We start from the raw sequence: 17,500 nt of genomic DNA on the forward strand, positions 1-17,500 counted from the left end.
AAGATAATGATTGAGGAAATAATTTTCAACTTACACCTATTACAGAATATTAGGGAAGAGGAAATTTCACACCAATTAAATCTGAGGAACAAACTATGTATTGTGTTTTATTATTTTAAATCTAAAATTGGATTGCTTAATCGTTGTTTAAATTGTTCCCTAAAAGGATATTACGACAACAACTACTGTTCCAACAACTACCGCTAATGCTACAACTCCATCCACTGTTCCAACAACTACTGCTTCTACAACTACAGCTCAGAACACTTCAACAGCAAGTGAAGCTCCAACCACCACACCTTCATCTTCATCTTCACCAACACCGAAACTGACGAACACGACCACACTGATGCCTGAGAGTTTCACCACAGGACAGACCTCGACTCCCTCGACTCAGAATCAAACGACTCCCTCGACTCAGAATCAAACGACTCACTCAACTCCGAATCAAACGACTCCCTTGACTCAGAATCAAACGACTCCCTCGACTCAGAATCAAACGACTCACTCGACTCAGATGATTCACTCGACTCAGATGATTCACTCGACTAAGGTGATTCGAACGACTCAAACGACTCAAACGACTCCTTCGTCCAGCGAGTCTCTGAGAGTTTCGGTCCTCATCTGTTCTCTGTCGGTCCTGCTGTTTACGCTAGTGATCTGAACTCTTCTGAAAAAAAAACTTTATAGCATAACTAGACCAATACAAATGCAATACAATTCACTTTGTGATTAAAAAGCTTCTGCCGAATGAATAACTGTAAATGTAAATGAAGGAGTTACAGTATGAATAGCATAAACTGAACAACAGATAATAGTTTTGTTTACTGAATATGTTTCTCATGACTGTAAAAACCTAAAGGCTCATGCTTGAAATGAGAAATTAGATTGACAAATATAAATTATGAATTTCTGTCGAATGTTCTGTTTTGAATTAAAATGTAATGAACAAGTTTCCATAAAGAATCAAGCAGGTATAAAGAACCTTCATTGATTTAAAAGGGCTCGACACATGACTAATGAGGAGAACCGTTAATCCAATAATAATCCATTAATCTGGTTAATCCAAACATCAGTGATGTCACTTCCTGTATTTTACTGTAATGGGTTTGTACATGTTTTACTGTTTGAGACTCTTCTGGATTAAAATAGTTGATGTAAAATCATTTATTTCCTTTTACTGGGTTTATGATCTCATTCCATCCTGGAAAAACACAATTAAAGCCTTGAGCTAAACATCAAGCGAGTCACGCTACAGTTCACATGATCACAAAGTCTCATAAACTTTATGTTTCTAACAGGTGCAGTCTTCACAGGTCATAAAACTCTGAATAAAGTTATCAGATGTAAAATAACACACTGTGGAAATTAATTCTTGTTAAAGTTACACAAATGAAGTTCTCTACTGTTTATGTTCACTTACACCATAACTGACTATGTTTAGAAGGAACGGGCAATTTTGACATATTTCATGTGAGTTTTTCTGATCAAGAGCAAGAATACGTGAAAGTCTTCACACAATGTTCTCACAACACTGCGCTGTTAGAGTTCATAAAAACGTTAGCAACGAAAGCGCTTCACAGATGTTTACTAGCATTGGTTGTTTAGCGAGTGTTCATTTTAGGCCCTGATAATCCGACATGCATGTTTTTCTGGTCCCAAAATATATGATGATCAAGTTTGTTGTGATTAAAATCGTGTGTATATAAAGACAGCTAAAGGCCTTTTAGTGTTGGGTAAATACTGTGCACATGCTTACATTATAAATAAACAATGTCTAAAACTTCAGGTATTGAAATATTCCGGTATTGATCAGAGTTGGTCTTTATCTTATTGATTTAAATCACTTCACAGTTTTATAAGTATGGCCACATAAGAAAACAAATCTAAATCTAACATATCATTTTGAGATAAATGTTGAAATTATGACATACTAAATCTAGAATTGGTATGTCATAATTATGACTTATGTCACAATTTTGAGTTATGTCATCATTTTTTATTTTTTTAAATAAAAAATTTCTGTCATATTTTTGTCATATTTATTATGACTTAGTATGTCATAATTTACTTTTATGTCAATTGCGACTGTTTGTCAAAATCTCAACTTTTTATATCGTAATTGCAACATTTTATGTCATAATTATGATTTAGTATGTCATCATTTTTACTTTTTGTCAATGTTGACTTTTTGTCATAATCTTAACTTTTAATATAAAAATTAAGTTATAATTTTAACTTATTTACAATAATTTTTCTGTTATCATTTTTTACTTTTTATCTCATAATTTCAACTTTTTACCACATAAGACATATACTTTGATAAATCATAATGACAACATAAGTGAAAATAATGACATAAAAAGATAGAGATTAAACACTTTTTTTTTTACCAAAACTTTTTACCTTTTTTTTTCCGTATATGGGCTTCCATAGGGATTAATAAAGGACAGTGCTGCATTATATTTATTGATTTATTGATTTATTTTCTGAAACAGCAGTTCTTCACAGTGAGCTCGGAGAGTTTGATCATCTGCTAATCTTCAGCTCGACACACACACAGCAAACCCTGCAGGAGTTCAGCTTTAAACTGCTTCTGTTGAGGAACACCAGAGAATCACTGAGAATACAGCAATCAACAGTGTGTGTGTGTGTGTGTGTGTGTGTGTGTGTGTGAGTGTGTGTGTGTGTGTGTGTGTGTGTGTGTGTGATTGTGTCTGTGTGTGTCTGTGTGTGTGTGTGTGTGTGTGTGTGTGTGTGTGTGAGTGTGTGTGTGTGTGTGTGTGTGTGTGTGTGTGTGTGTGTGATTGTGTCTGTGTGTGTCTGTGTGTGTGTGTGTGTGTGTGTGTGTGTGTGTGTGTCTGTGTGTGTGTGTGTGTGTGTGTGTGTGTGTGTGTGTGTGTGTGTGTGTGTGTGTGTGTGTGCGATTGTGTCTGTGTGTGTCTGTGTGTGTGTGTGTGTGTGTGTGTGTGTGTGTGTGTGTGTGTGTGTGTGTGCGATTGAGTGAGTGCGTTAGTGTGTGTGTGTGTGTGTGTGTGTGTGTGTGTGATAGACCTGTAAGGTAGTGTACAGTGAAACTCCGGTCAACTGTAGGAAAGCGACTCGAACTCTCAGCAGATCCTCTTCACTGTGAGACACGATCACACCCTGAACCACTGATGCCTGCACACACACACACACACACACACACACACACACACACACACACACACACACACACACACACACACACACACACACACACACACACACACACACACACACACACACACACACACAAAATCTACAGCTGAACCACAAACACATTACACAACTACACTCAAAAATGAAGCTTTTAAAAGAGTTGTTTTTCTCAGTGATGCATCAGAAGAACCATTTCTGGTTCCACAAAGAATCTGTCAGTGATCATTCTTACTGTAAAAGATCCATGTTATTCTTAGTGTGAAGAACATTTTATTAAACTAAAGAACTGTTTTTCCACTTTAAAGAATCTTTGCCAATAATAAACAACCTTTATTTTTAAGAGTGTATAAACAAGTGATCTAGCTTTATATGTTTGTTTAGAATTTTCATGGATTTAGTATGTTGAATTTGAGGAAGTAACTTACTATGAATTTTGTAATATTTATATTTTCATTGATACACATCTGCCATGGAAATAAGGCAAGTTTGTTCATTGACAGTGCAGTCATTCATTACGGTGGAACATGTGAGAATCGTGTGCAAACTTGCACAAACACTGACGAAGAGGATTTTTCATCGACTTGTTTTTATTATTATTTTTCACAAGTGTACCGACGGTGAAATTCTTAAGTGTAAGTCTCTGTTACATGGCAGTTGAACAACACGTTATACAACACATAATTAATAATATACATAAATAACAATATAAACATTTGAATAGAGTGCAGTGTGTGTGTGTGTGTGTGTGTGTGTGTGTGTGTGTGTGTGTGTGTGTGTGTGATGTATTATGGGCTGTAGTTTAGCAGTCTTCTGGTGCGGGTCCGTCTTTATATTGAGCAAATGATATTTTCTATCCTCACGAAGACCTTTCTGTGTTTTACTAAGCGATTTTAGGTTTCACTGTCTTTATTGGGATATTTGTTGCACTCAATGTTGGCAAAGCCTGATCACACACACAAACCTGGCAACAGCATCAACCCAGCGGAGTCTGAAATGACATTATAAAGATATTTCGGAAATAAAAAGCTTACTTTCATAGTTTGGATCCGTTGAGCCAAGAACAGAGGCTGGTTCTGTAAAGATCGCACTGATGAGAGAAGAAAGTGATTAATTGCATGGTGGTTTATGGTTATTCCACATGAATACACACGTAAAGTGGTTTTACCGAGTGTCTTCAATCCTTTCCTCAGATCTCCAGACTGAAGTCCTTTAAAATGTCCGTCTACAGCGTCTTCCAGCGTCTGTCCTCTCTCAAACTCCAGCTCTTCCAGCACTGAACACAGATACACACACTCGCATTAAACTCGCATATATGAAAAAGGATGTATGTGTATATGTGAAGCTGGGCAACGATCGAGAGCAACTTTCTGCAGGAGACGCTCGGCTTTGTTGTAAAATAAAGTCTAATATTTGTGGATCAAAGATCTCAGAGAAGTGATTTCCCAAAAAGATTGAAACCACCCCAGTCGGCACCCCAGATGGGACTGGTTCAGGAGCTGGTGACGAGCCGCGGCCGGCTGGACGAGTGACACAAACAAGTGGCCACAGAAGATAAGCAGTTTTTGCTTAAAGTTTATGTTGTTCACCCAGACATTCGCCCGTTACGTTGAGACAAAAATTGAAAAGAGGTCTCTGATTCCAGAAATGATTGCATGCAGTGTGATTTCTAATAAGAAGGCCTTGAAGATCAAGTGATTAGTAATAGTGCGGCAGAGCTCCCGGTAGTGTTCGCCAGTGTTTATATAAACAGATGTGGATTGTATGAATATTGGTGTTGATGATTTGGGGCTAAGGGTTTTATCGTATGTACGGAAGGATTTGTATTTACTGATAAGGATATCATTTATTGTTCTGTGTTTGCTTATCAAGAGGGCCTTTTATGGATGATAAGTAAATTGCATGCGCACAGATGAAGTTAGTAAAGTTGAGGTGCAGAAGGTCTGCTCGAGTCAGCTCAGGCCTAGATCACTCTGTTGTGTCGAGGGAGGGAATCACAGAGTTCTTGTTTATCACTGTGTCGAGGAAGTACAGCAGTGAATTTTTTTAATGTATTGCCTATAAAACAATAATTGAGTAAGAATTGGCAGGGAGTTGAGTACAGAATATAGTGAATGTATATATAGCCCCTTTCACACAGAGATTCCGGAAAATACACGGATAAAGTGACCCGGGATTTGACCCGGGTTCGTTTGATTTTGGTTCATTCACACTGCCGGTGATTTTCCGGAATCAGAGAGTGCGTTCTGTAGGGTATGGACCAATCAGACACACACTAATTATTCATTATATACAAAGGTTTATGAAACTCCAAAACTAACATCCCAAATGAACGAACACAAGGGCAGAAACAGTGTCATGTTACAGGGCTGATAAGGAGATTTTACGAGCTCCGAGGAATGTGGCCACATGCACAAGAGAGAGACTATGAAACAGAAACCCTCTTTAAAACAGACTTTGCTCCATTAATCATAGACTAACTGATCTGTAAATGAACATGCATAAAACTGTGAAAGAAACAGTGTAAATGGTTTACTGTCTCGTGTACTATTAGGTATATATTATGGTATGTATCCTGGTATACAACCAACTAACGATCAATGTAACCTCACCTGTATAATGCCTCCTACCTAATTAATCCTCATTTAATGACTCACACTGAGGTTGTACATCACCTTCTTCTAGAATGCAGTGTGGATGTGCTATAGCTATCTGAGCATTAATGAAGGTATAACCATGCGTGGGACAAAGACCCGTAAATCAACTAAGAGCCACTTTCCCTCTCAGACATGTCACTTTTCTGATTGGTCGAGTTCAACCCTTAGTGGAGGATCTTTTCCAGCCTTTATTAGAGACAGTCCACATGTGACCTCCCTCTCTTAGTTCTTTCATCCAGCCGCAACACTGTTTCTGGTGATACTGGGGAACCCCCTCCCCCTCCACGGGGGCCATAGGGCCCAGCAGGCCTCGATTCCAACCAGATATGGGCTTAGGCAGGAGAGAGAAGACTCTCTCACAAAGAACCAAGGACAATCTCAGGAGTTTTGGAACAACGACTCCAACCAACAATGAATCCAATCACCCACTCTTCCGACTTCCTCACTTCTCCTGGGTGCTCGGCGTGGCCTCAACAGAGTCCCAGGCCTTGACCAAACCAGCCATGCGTTCCTGGAGAAAGAGAACGCTCAACCAACTTCCACTTGACACTGCCGGAACCATCAACAACTTAAACTTTCAACAACTTCAAGAATTGTTCCCACTACAAATGCAAGTATTCAATTCAATGAAATGTGTAAATAAAATTCTGATGGTTCTTCTCATAGACCCTTTTTCCGGTTTCCAATTTAATTCTATCACCAACCTATTTCTGTATTTCTGTATATATATGTGTGTGTGGCGAACAGGACGGCCGAGGGACGTGAGAGAACGGCGCGAGGACGATGGTGCGATTGCTAATGAGCAACACCTGTGAAGCACACCGGTCTCGCATCTCTCACGGAGGAGCGGAAGCATAAAGGAGGAGCGACGACGTGAATGATCGAGAGAGGAACAGGCCTGTATTTTAGTTGTGTTTTGTTTTTGTATTTGTATTTTATTTTAGCCAGCAGTCGTCCGCGAGGGGCTGCTGGCAGTTATGTTTATTTTCGGTAGCCAGCAGTCGCCGGTTCCCGCCTCCTTCTTCCCTGAACATTGCTACTGTGTGTTTAGTTTATTCATGTTTATGATTTAGTTAATAAAACGTATGCGCTTTATTTATTTGGTTCTGATTTGCTTGCAATATGAAGTCCCTTTACGGTTTTTGTTCTTGCTACATGCTCAAAACGCTGTACATACTAAGAAATAATTATTCTTCTGTGGCCAGGGAAGATACCCTTTTCTTAGAATAAATTAATAATCAAAAGAGTTCGTTGGACGAACTGATTCATTGACTGTAATATTAATTTAGTCATGTCAAGTTAATCCAATTAACTGACCCAAATATTCATAATTAATCATAACCAGTTATTATTGATTATTAATATTTCATATAGCTAGATTCCTTACAGTTCACACACAACCCGTAAAAATCCCGTAAAGACACGTGACATCGATGTGATGTAATGTCTCAGCAGCGTCTATAGTTTGGTTATGAGCTGCGATTTCTCTCTGGAGAAACCACGCTTGTGCATTTTTTTCTCTGATTCGATCATAAACTAGCGCATTACGTACCGTTTCACTGCTTTCACCTCACTTCAGCGTCATCATTACACGGCATTGGTTGCGGCTTTTGTTCACACAGCGCGTGTTCTAGGACTGATCCCGGCAATGTTACTAGATCCCCAACCCGGGATCAATCCCGGCAACAATCCTGGGTCGTGTTTGCGTTCACACAGAAGGTGTTCTGGCAATTTCCCGGCAATTTCCCGGGATCAACGCACTGTGTGAAAGGGGCTTATGTGAAGCTGGGCAACAATCGAGAGCGACTTTCTGCAGGAGACGCTCGGCTTTGTTGTAAGATAAAATCTAATATTTCTGGCATCAAAGATCTCTGAGAAGTGATTTCCCAAAAAAGATTGAAACCACAACAAAAACAATGGTTTTCCAGATTTATCTTCATCTGGAGACATTTTTCACAGCTAGACCAGAAACACACACACACACACACACACACTCGAAACGCACCGATTCTGAGATGATCCGGGCGTCTCGTGGTGAGGATTTGGATCCAAACATCAGCTGAAGGTTTCTTGTTTTTCAGCTCCTCAGATAAAGTCTGTAAAACAACATTAGGTAATATACTGATTCTCTTCCTCAGTGTTTCTGTCTTCTTTTCCAGCACAAATATATAAACATTCTTAAATCAAGATACATTTACTGGAGAAACACACAAAAATCATGAAAATGTGAAAAGTGAGTTTGTGCTTAAAACAAGAACAAATATCTGTCAGTGGAGTCAGAAAAATAATCTTGTTTTTTATAGAAAATTGATATCGGTCACCATGTGAACTGAGCTAAAAATTCAACAATCTCAATCTTGTCTCTGAGGTCATCTAGAGTTCATCTAAATTCAATATTAGGCTGCTTAGATTAGGTCAGCCGGAACTGGGAACACTTCCCTTAAATCCTGATGTACTCGTTACATCATAAGAAGAATGGCATCTACGCTAATTTTAGTGTCTTTGTTTATCCTGAGGTTTTCCCGCAGCCTGCCGGATCCAGGCCGTTTCCAGATCTGACGAAGGACTTTCGCCTGGACCCGATGACAATGCAGTGCTGAAGTGCCAACTAGCCTCTCCCTATGGAGGATCCCTATACCACTCTACAGATAAAGCCTTGTGGAATCTTCCGGTTCGCGTACCTACCCAAAGTGATAAGATAAAATAAAATTCTGCATAAAAATGTATAGACAAGACAAGTAGTTTGTTTAGGCATGGTTTGTAAGGAATTACAAACCTGCGAACATATATTCAAACGCACATAACTATAGAATCAATTCTTAATGCGCATGTGAACGCCATCAGCGTCTATCACAGGTTCACGTTTAAAGTCTGTTTAGAGAGAACGGTGTCGTCTTAGCGGCCCCTAATTTAATAACAAATGATCATTTAGACGGAAGTGAATCAATCAAAACTAACTTTAGCTGGAAAAAACATTTTTCAAGAACCACTATAAAACCAAACCAATCTCTGTTACCTTAAATTATATGTTTATCTCTGTAAAGCTGCTTTGAAACAATCTACATTGTTAAAAGCGCTATATAAATGAGGATGACTTGACGTGACTAAAAGGTCATCTAGAGGTCATCTAGAGGTCATCAGATGCAGTGAAGCGGATCAAACAAAGCAATGTCAGAGCTGCCAACTTTTGAGTTTTGCTTGGAGAGAGATTTGGGGGGGGGGGTGAGATTTGTTGACGGGGGGGATTGTAGGCTACTGTATCACGTGCCGTTTGAACAGACGCGCTACAGCGATCTGTAACATTTAAAAACGCCAAAACGTTACTTATTGTGTGAATCTCGTAAAAATATTGACAGAATCTGACAGCTGAGAATTTGTTCAATATCAAAAGAAACCTTCTCTGTCTTGTCTATCGGTGTCAGTGTCCTCTTTGTCAGCGATTTTTCTCAGTGTGAGAAAATGGATGTGTGGCGTGAGGGATCACAGGTTTGATAGTTAAACGGTTAGTTCACCCCAAAATTAAAATTCTGTCAGTAATTACTCTCCCTCATGTTGTTCAACCCCGTAAGACTTTCGTTCATCTTCGGAGCACGAATTAAGATATTTGTGATTAAATCTGAGAGCTGGATCACTCCTCCATAGGCTTCTAAGGGATTGAACTTGCCAGCCCTGAAAAGTTATTAAAGACATCGTTAAAATAGTCCAAGTGACTACAGTGGCTCAATCTTACGTTTATCAAATGACGAGAATACTTTTTGTGCGCAAAAATAACGACTTTATTTCAACTATTGATTTCCTTCTCTGTGGGCCTCTAGTCAGTTAAACTAGTGTAACAGCGCAGCGCTTCTGTGGTGTACGTCACACGTAGGCTCACTATTGGCCGACGCTGGTCATGTGTGTGATGCGTGTGACGTACAACACAGAAGCGCTGCGCTGTTACACTAGTGAACTCACTCGACCCCCACAGAGAAGGAAATTAATAGTTGAAATAAAGTCGTTATTTTGAGTTTTTTTTGCGCACAAAAAGTATTCTCGTCGCTTGAGAAACCAATGGTTGAGCCACTGTAGTCACTTGGACTATTTTAAAAATGTCTTTACTGACTTTTCTGGGCCGGCAGATATCAATCCCATAGAAGCCTATGGAGGAGTGATCCAGCTCTCAGATTTAATCAAAAATATCTTAATTCGTGTTCTGAAGATGAACGAAGGTCTTACGGGGTTGGAGTGACATGAGGGAGAGTAATTACTGACAGAATTTAAATTTCTGGGTGAGCTATCCCTTTAAACCTTTATCAGCTTCATGAAGCTGATAAAGGAACGTTTCAGCCCAAACTGAGGAAACTGATGGATCTTTATGGACTCACTGCTGTGTCCTGGTCAATAACTCCTGGTCCATTCTCTTTCTGATAAAGGAGACAGTGAACATCATTACTTACACAGATCATAAAACGGGATATTGATATAGTGATGATTCATCTATGCAATAAAATTGGTTTTGTTGTAAATGTTTAACAGTGTGAATCACGCGTCTCACCTTCAACAACGCCACAATGAGCTTGGAAAAATCTCCACTGGATTCACTGATCAAGTCTTTCTCCAAATCCCGCTTAAACTCTGTTAAAGTCACAATGACGAAACATTTAAACTCAGACTAACAAAAAACTAACAATTATCAGTTCTTATTGAATGGAATGTTTTAGTGATAATATAATAGATAAACTACTAAATTAGAGGTCTGTGGTCAGTAAGATTTATTTTTAAAACTAATTAATACCTTTATTTAGAAAGGATGCATTAAATTGATCAAAAGTGACAGTAAAAACAATGTTACAAAAGACTCTACTTTAAAATAAATGCTGATCTTTTGAACTTTCTATTAAACAAATAATCCTGAAAAATAAAATGTATGAAAGTTTCCACAGAAATCTAAAGCAGTACAACTATGTTCAACATTGATAATAATCATAAATGTTTCTTGATCATCAAATCATCATATTATAGTGATTTCTGAAGGATCATGTGACACTGAAGACTGGAGTAATGATGTTGAAAATTGAAGCCTTGGTGAGCAGAAGAAATTTAAAAAAAAATGTAACTGATCCCAATATTTTGAATGGAAAGTGTATTACCTCATATAAATATATTTAAAAATGACTGAATTATCAGTTTTCTCAAAATGTCAATTCCATTCAAAGCATTTTTGTGGTTTGACTGTGAAAACCACTAAAGCTTTTAATAGCATTAATTACATTTTTGTAGATTTTTCTTAAAGCACCTTGACTGTATGTAGTCTTGATGTCGGAGAGCTGCTGTGGCGTCCTGGTGCACAAAACCTCTAAAAGAGTTTCTTCATCTGTACCAGCACCCTACACACACACACACACACACACACACACACACACACACACACACACACACACACACACACACACACACACACACACACACACACACACACACACACACACACACACACACACACAGTCTGAATGGATGTGGATCTGTAGTTAATGTATAATGATCAAACACACACACACACACACACACACACACAACTCGAACAATCACACCCTGAACCACTGAGGCCTGCACACACACACACACACACATACACACACACACACACACACACACACACACACACACACACACACACACACACACACACACACACACACACACACACACACACACACACACACACACACACACACACACATACAACTCGAACAATCACACCCTGAACCACTGAGGCCTGCACACACACACACACACACACACACACACACACACACACACACACAGACTGGCATTATTAATGTTAAACCTCCATGGCTTTGCGCAAGCGATGGGCATCAAACTGCTCCGGGATCATCATCAGACTGAGTATCAGAGACTGCAGATCCCTGGAAAGAACCTTCTTCAGACTTGCCTGCAGTTCCTGTAACACATACACACACACACACACACACACACACACACACACACACACACACACATATTTTGCCTACTCCTCGTGATATGAATTTCGAATAGTCTTTATGGGGATTATCCATTTACTTCAATTGATTTTACACAGAGTTAATAATATTTTCTGTTCCCTAAACCTAAACCATATCCTCATCCAAAACATACCAAAGCAATTACTATCATCAGTCATTTTAAAATCCATTTTGTAGTTGTTTATCATCCTCCAGGTCAGCTAGGCACTTTCTTGGATGTGCTACTCTCATCCTTCCATGAGAATGGTACTCCTCTTGTAGTCCTGGGAGACTTCAACATCAACATCCACCTAAAAAAGCCTCAGGCTGCTGATTTCCACACTCTGCTCGCCTCAGTTGACCTCAAGCAAATCAGGCCTGTTCCTCTCTAGATCTTAAGCGTCGTTGCTCCTCCTTTTATGCTTCCACTGCTCCGTGAGAGATGCGAGACCGGTGCGTCTCACAGGTGACGTTCATTATCACTGAACGTCCGGCCTCGCGCCGTTCTCTAACATCCCTAAGCCTCGTCCTGCTCGCCAAAATTGGTCACTCCACTGCACACCTCAACTGCACTGGTTCAGTGCTTCCCTCTCAGTAGGTCCTTCAGGATGTCGTGAAGGGGTGGGGTGTCTAAGACCCATCCTCTAGCTACTGGAGTGCCTCAGGGCTCAGTGTTGGGACCGCTTCTCTCCTCTATCTACATGTCATCACTAGGATCTGTCATTCAGAAACATGTTTTTACCCATCACTGTTATCATCTAGCTACTGGAGTGCCTCAGGGCTCAGTGCTGGGACCGCTTCTCTTCTACATCTACATGTCATCACTAGGATCTGTCACTCAGAAACATGTTTTTACCCATCACTGTTATCATCTAGCTACTGGAGTGCCTCAGGGCTCAGTGCTGGGACCGCTTCTCTTCTACATCTACATGTCATCACTAGGATCTATCACTCAGAAACATGGCTTTTCCAATCACTGTTATCATCTAGCTACTGGACTGCCTCAGGGCTCAGTGCTGGGACCGCTTCTCTTCTCCATCTACATGTCATGACTAGGATCTATCATTCAGAAACATGCTTTTTCCCATCACTGTTATCATCTAGCTACTGGAGTGCCTCAGGGCTCAGTGCTGGGGCCGCTTCTCTTCTACATCTACATGTCATCACTAGGATCTGTCACTCAGAAACATGTTTTTACCCATCACTGTTATCATATAGCTACTGGAGTGCCTCAGGGCTCAGTGCTGGGACCGCTTCTCTTCTACATCTACATGTCAGGATCTGTCACTCAGAAACATGGCTTTTCCAATCACTGTTATCATCTAGCTACTGGAGTGCCTCAGGGCTCAGTGCTGGGACCGCTTCTCTTCTCCATCTACATGTCATCACTAGGATCTGTCACTCAGAAACATGGCTTTTCCAATCACTGTTATCATCTAGCAACTGGAGTGCCCCAGGGCTCAGTGCTGGAACCGCTTCTCTTCTCCATCTACATGTCATCACTAGGATCTGTCATTCAGAAACATGCTTTTTCCCATCACTGTTATCATCTAGCTACCGGAGTGCCCCAGGGCTCAGTGCTGTGACCGCTTCTCTTCTACATCTACATGTCATCACTAGGATCTGTCATTCAGAAACATGCTTTTTCCCATCACTGTTATCATCTAGCTACTGGAGTGCCTCAGGGCTCAGTGCTGGGACCGTTTCTCTTCTCCATCTACATGTAATCACTAGGATCTGTCACTCAGAAACATGCTTTTTCCCATCACTGTTATCATCTAGCTACTGGAGTGCCTCAGGGCTCAGTGCTGGGACCGCTTCTCTTCTACATCTACATGTCATCACTAGGATCTTTAACTCAGAAACATGGCTTTTCCAATCACTGCTACACTGATGACACACAACTCTACTTTTCATTCCAGCCTGATGATCTGATGGGCGCTGCTCGCATCTCAGCCTGACAGATATTTCTTGCTGGATGAAGGACCATGACCTTCAACTAGATAGAGCTAGTGAAGATAGAGCTGCTTGTGGCCTCAGCAAACCCAACTCTACACCACAACAAGTTTCATCATCCATAACTCCATCAAGGTCAGCCAGGAACCTTGGAGTTGTGATTGATGATCAGTTGAACTTCACAGACCACATTGCTAGAACTGCCTGGCCCAGCAGATTTTCCTTATACAACATTAGGAGGATCAGACCCTTCCTATAGGAGCTACACAACTCCTTATCCAAGCACTTGTTCTATCCAGACTGGACTATTGTTATGCTCTCGTTCCAGCATCACTGCCAAACCTCTGCAACTGATCCAGATGCTGCAGCAAGAGTGTGTTTATCGAGACAAAGATACACACGTCACTCCTCTCCTCATAAACCTGCACTGGCGGCCAATTTCCACTAGAATCAAATTCCAGGCACTGATGCATGCCTGAAGGACAACCACCAGTTGGTCACTATGATGTATTATATTACTTAGTCATGTATTATATTATACTATTTGGCCACTATAAAGCACAAGAACTAGATTTTGGTTTGATTTGGAGATATGGAATTAATATGATTTGGAATTAGTTTCTTGCTTACCATTTGTGAGACGTTCTTGTAGACGCGTGCCAGAGATTGTCTCTGAGCATTACTGCGATTGGTTATTATTCTCACGATGGTGCTCACATCTTAAACAAAAAGATATGGTAGTTTGAAATTAAAACATTTAAATATGACAGAATACTAGCAGTCTGACAATTACTACCAAAATAGTCATTCCTATAAATTAACCTTTCTTCTCCAGAGCAGCGTGAAGGATGGTAACATCTCTCTCAGGACGGAAATTCGGGAAGGGCCGAACCGATCCCAGCGTTCCCCACCACATGCCTTCAGTCTGAGGGACAAGAAACATACAGGACACGGTGAAAGTGTAGAAGAGAAAAAATTAGGGATGCACGATATATCGGCCACCATATCGGTATCGGACGATATATGTTAATTTTTAATGTTATCTTTATCGGCCCAATAAGAAAAAATGTCAGATATATTAAAGCCAATAAATAATGGATTATTTCCTTCAGCTGAGATGCTTCAGATGCACACTAGTCAACATGATGGTTTATTGCTTGTAATATGATTGGAATCACTTAAAAAAAGGAAAATACAGTTAAGTCCAACATGTTTTCATAAAGGCTACATACAATTATAATGAGATAAAATGTATAATTGTGTGTTGGCTTTTAATGGCGAAACTTTTGTTTTTGTTATTAGGCTCTCAAAAATTATATAAAAATTTGGATTTAGATGTATCAGCCAAAATATCAGTTATCGGCTTTCAAATATAAAGAATTATCGGTTATTGGTATCGGCCAAAATGTTCATATCGGTGGATCCCTAGAAAAAATGGTATTGAGAAGATGATTCACAGCAAACAATGCTCCTAAAGTAAGACACAACACCTGATACAGAGTAAAAGAGTACAGATACAGACACTGACCGTCAGAGGAGACGAAACCTGTGAGTTTGACTCTTTCTCCATCGCAGAACCTATCAGTGAAGGAAGTTATGAAGTCTGGAGGAAAAACCGTTCAAGTGTTTTTAACTAGCATGTACTAACATTTAAATTAATCATTTGATACAATGCATTTATTGTGTAGATGCATGCTTCTCGTGCTTGTATTTAAAAAAATACCTGCATTTTTTAATTACACTGTTGACCTCTTCACCCACCCACAAACCAGCAAACCAGTCCCACACTGCCAAACATCATGCTGTTCCTGTGTTTCTGTCTTGTTTTCCAGCACAAATATCTAAACATTCTTAAATCAAGATACATTTACTGGAGAAGCAAAATAACTGAAGATATTAAGTCTTGTTTTCTGAAAAAATCGTGAGTTTGAGACGAACTCACTTGATTCATTTTTCTGATTTTGAGTCAGAAAAATAATCTAGTTTTCCCTTTGAAAGAACAGATTCTTGTTGTCCAGTTCGAGTTTTAACACAAACTGATGATTGTTTTTTTAGAAAACAAGATTTCATATCTGAAATACTGAAGGTGTTTTACCTGCTGAAGTGTGTATGAATCTCAGTCTGAGATCGAGTTTCGGATCTTTTATAGATGCTGGATCTTATTAAAATCTAGCGCAGGTTGAAAACTCAATGTTTTAAAAGCTTAAGAGGAATAAACCGCTCCTGCTTTCCATACGCTGTAGTTCTCAGACGCGTCTGATGCAAAATACACAGAACGTCTCAAGCCAAAAGAAGATCTCAATGGCTCAGATCGGATAAGATCAGATATCCCATCATGGGTGTAACCTGGACACACATACAAAAACCTTAAAAACCTGCAGAACTGGAAGACGCAATCGACTAGATTCCTCCCAAAACAACCTTTTCTAAATCAAAAAGATTCTTCAAATGAAAATTCAAAAGAACATGTTTGGATTTACAGTGTGGGTGGTAAAAATGCAGTGTAAAACAGGTTGTAATCTGAGAAATGTGAGAAGGTGTTGTTAATGTCAACAGAGCTGCACTTGACCGTGTAAATAAGTTCAAGTCAAACACAGGAAAGATCCGGAGAATTCTCCACCTGAAAGAACAACATGGGCGTTGGGTTTGTGGAGATCTCACGACATCCGCATGCTTCTCATTCATACACACCGTTATCAGACATCTTTACACCGTTATCAGACATCTTTACACATCACACACATGCTGGAATCTCAATGATCGCATCTGATCTCAGAGCAAACGCTACAGAACGTCATACAGTCTCTCGGCAGAAAGTCCAGATTCCTCAGAGAAGTTAAAATGATTAAATAAGCAGTAAACAGAGAACAGGGAACGCTGTGTCAATGTTATGAACAAACATTCTTCCAGTAATGTTAATAGAACATTCGTTCAAAGTTATCTGGTCTTTAATGGTGTTCTCAATGCATTAGCACAAAAACATTATTTATACATCATTCATGGAATGTTTTTCAGAAACATTTTAGTTATTTAAATGTAACTACTTGTTTCAGAACATTCAGAGAACTTGCACAAGTAAGGCTGCCGTACTGTTTGATAACCTCATAATCATAACCTAGCAGGAACATTAACAAAGCGTTCTTGGCTGGGCCTGCATAAGTATTCTGATACAAGTGTGTTTTATCAGTCGGTATAGGAATCTAGAGTGAAATCTGATGTTGTCTTGAGAAAGCCTGAAGGTTTGAAGGAATTGTAAAAGCTATAAATGTGTAATAGTTTAGACAGACAGAGAGAGTTTTAAAAGTTTAAAGGATTTAAACTTGAAGTAGTTTGAAATTTGAATCTCAAAGTTTGATGGTTTATCAGATTAATAAAAAGTCTCTCAGATTAATAGTTTGCTATGCGGTTGCTAGGGTACTCAGGTGGTTGCTAGGGTGTTGCTATGTGGTTGCAAAGAAAAGAAGATGAAGAACAAGAACATGATTTTGTTTTACAGTTTTATTATAAAATTAAAGCCACTCCCTGTTACATAATATTTCATATTTTCCTTTGAAAAATAACATTTACACATAATAAAGTTTCTTGGTTTTCCAAAGACATGGCGATGTATACCGACTCTGACATCAACACACTTTTTGGTATTAAAAAAACCCCGGCAGGATTCAAGCGAACAGCATTTGCAGCGGCTATAGACTAAGCGCAGATATCGATATTAAAGCATACAAA

At 39.5% G+C, this 17,500-nt stretch overlaps 3 protein-coding genes across 8 annotated transcripts in view; 1 reads left to right on the plus strand and 2 right to left on the minus strand.

Annotated features, from left to right (window-relative positions):
• Positions 1–1,355, plus strand: part of LOC143740618 (uncharacterized) — a 132,101-nt gene extending 130,746 nt beyond the window's left edge. For all 5 annotated transcript variants that reach the window (XM_077232588.1, XM_077232591.1, XM_077232592.1 and 2 more), the window contains exons 3-4: positions 167–184; positions 224–1,355. In XM_077232588.1, the coding sequence (XP_077088703.1) occupies positions 167–184; positions 224–664 (459 nt within the window). In that variant the 3' untranslated portion in view covers positions 665–1,355. The remainder of the gene's footprint in view (positions 1–166; positions 185–223) is intronic.
• A 1,110-nt stretch (positions 1,356–2,465) lies between these two features.
• anxa14 (annexin A14) lies at positions 2,466–16,296 on the minus strand. Of its 2 annotated transcripts, none has more exons than XM_077232595.1 (13): positions 15,870–16,296; positions 15,303–15,352; positions 14,597–14,699; positions 14,405–14,493; positions 11,665–11,778; positions 11,113–11,203; positions 10,372–10,451; positions 10,202–10,240; positions 7,843–7,933; positions 4,349–4,456; positions 4,215–4,270; positions 3,055–3,162; positions 2,466–2,596 (listed from the first exon to the last, which is right to left on the minus strand). In XM_077232595.1, exons 2-13 carry the CDS (start codon positions 15,342–15,344, stop codon positions 2,537–2,539), a joined length of 981 nt encoding a protein of 326 aa, XP_077088710.1. In that variant the 5' UTR covers positions 15,345–15,352; positions 15,870–16,296; the 3' UTR covers positions 2,466–2,536. The 2 variants fall into 2 exon arrangements, with proteins under 2 accessions (XP_077088710.1, XP_077088709.1); XM_077232594.1 differs by having other exon boundaries at positions 15,303–15,377.
• A 961-nt stretch (positions 16,297–17,257) lies between these two features.
• The window catches only part of LOC143740619 (beta/gamma crystallin domain-containing protein 2-like), a 3,603-nt gene continuing 3,360 nt past the window's right edge, over positions 17,258–17,500 (minus strand). The window contains exon 5 of the mRNA XM_077232593.1: positions 17,258–17,500. This exon is cut by the window's right edge and continues 815 nt beyond it. The gene's annotated coding sequence lies outside the window, so the exon portion shown is untranslated.

This window comes from Siphateles boraxobius, unplaced genomic scaffold, assembly GCF_051911475.1.
Source record: "Siphateles boraxobius isolate OS27281-9 unplaced genomic scaffold, OSU_SipBor_1 177, whole genome shotgun sequence".
NCBI classification, from domain to species: domain Eukaryota; kingdom Metazoa; phylum Chordata; class Actinopteri; order Cypriniformes; family Leuciscidae; genus Siphateles; species Siphateles boraxobius.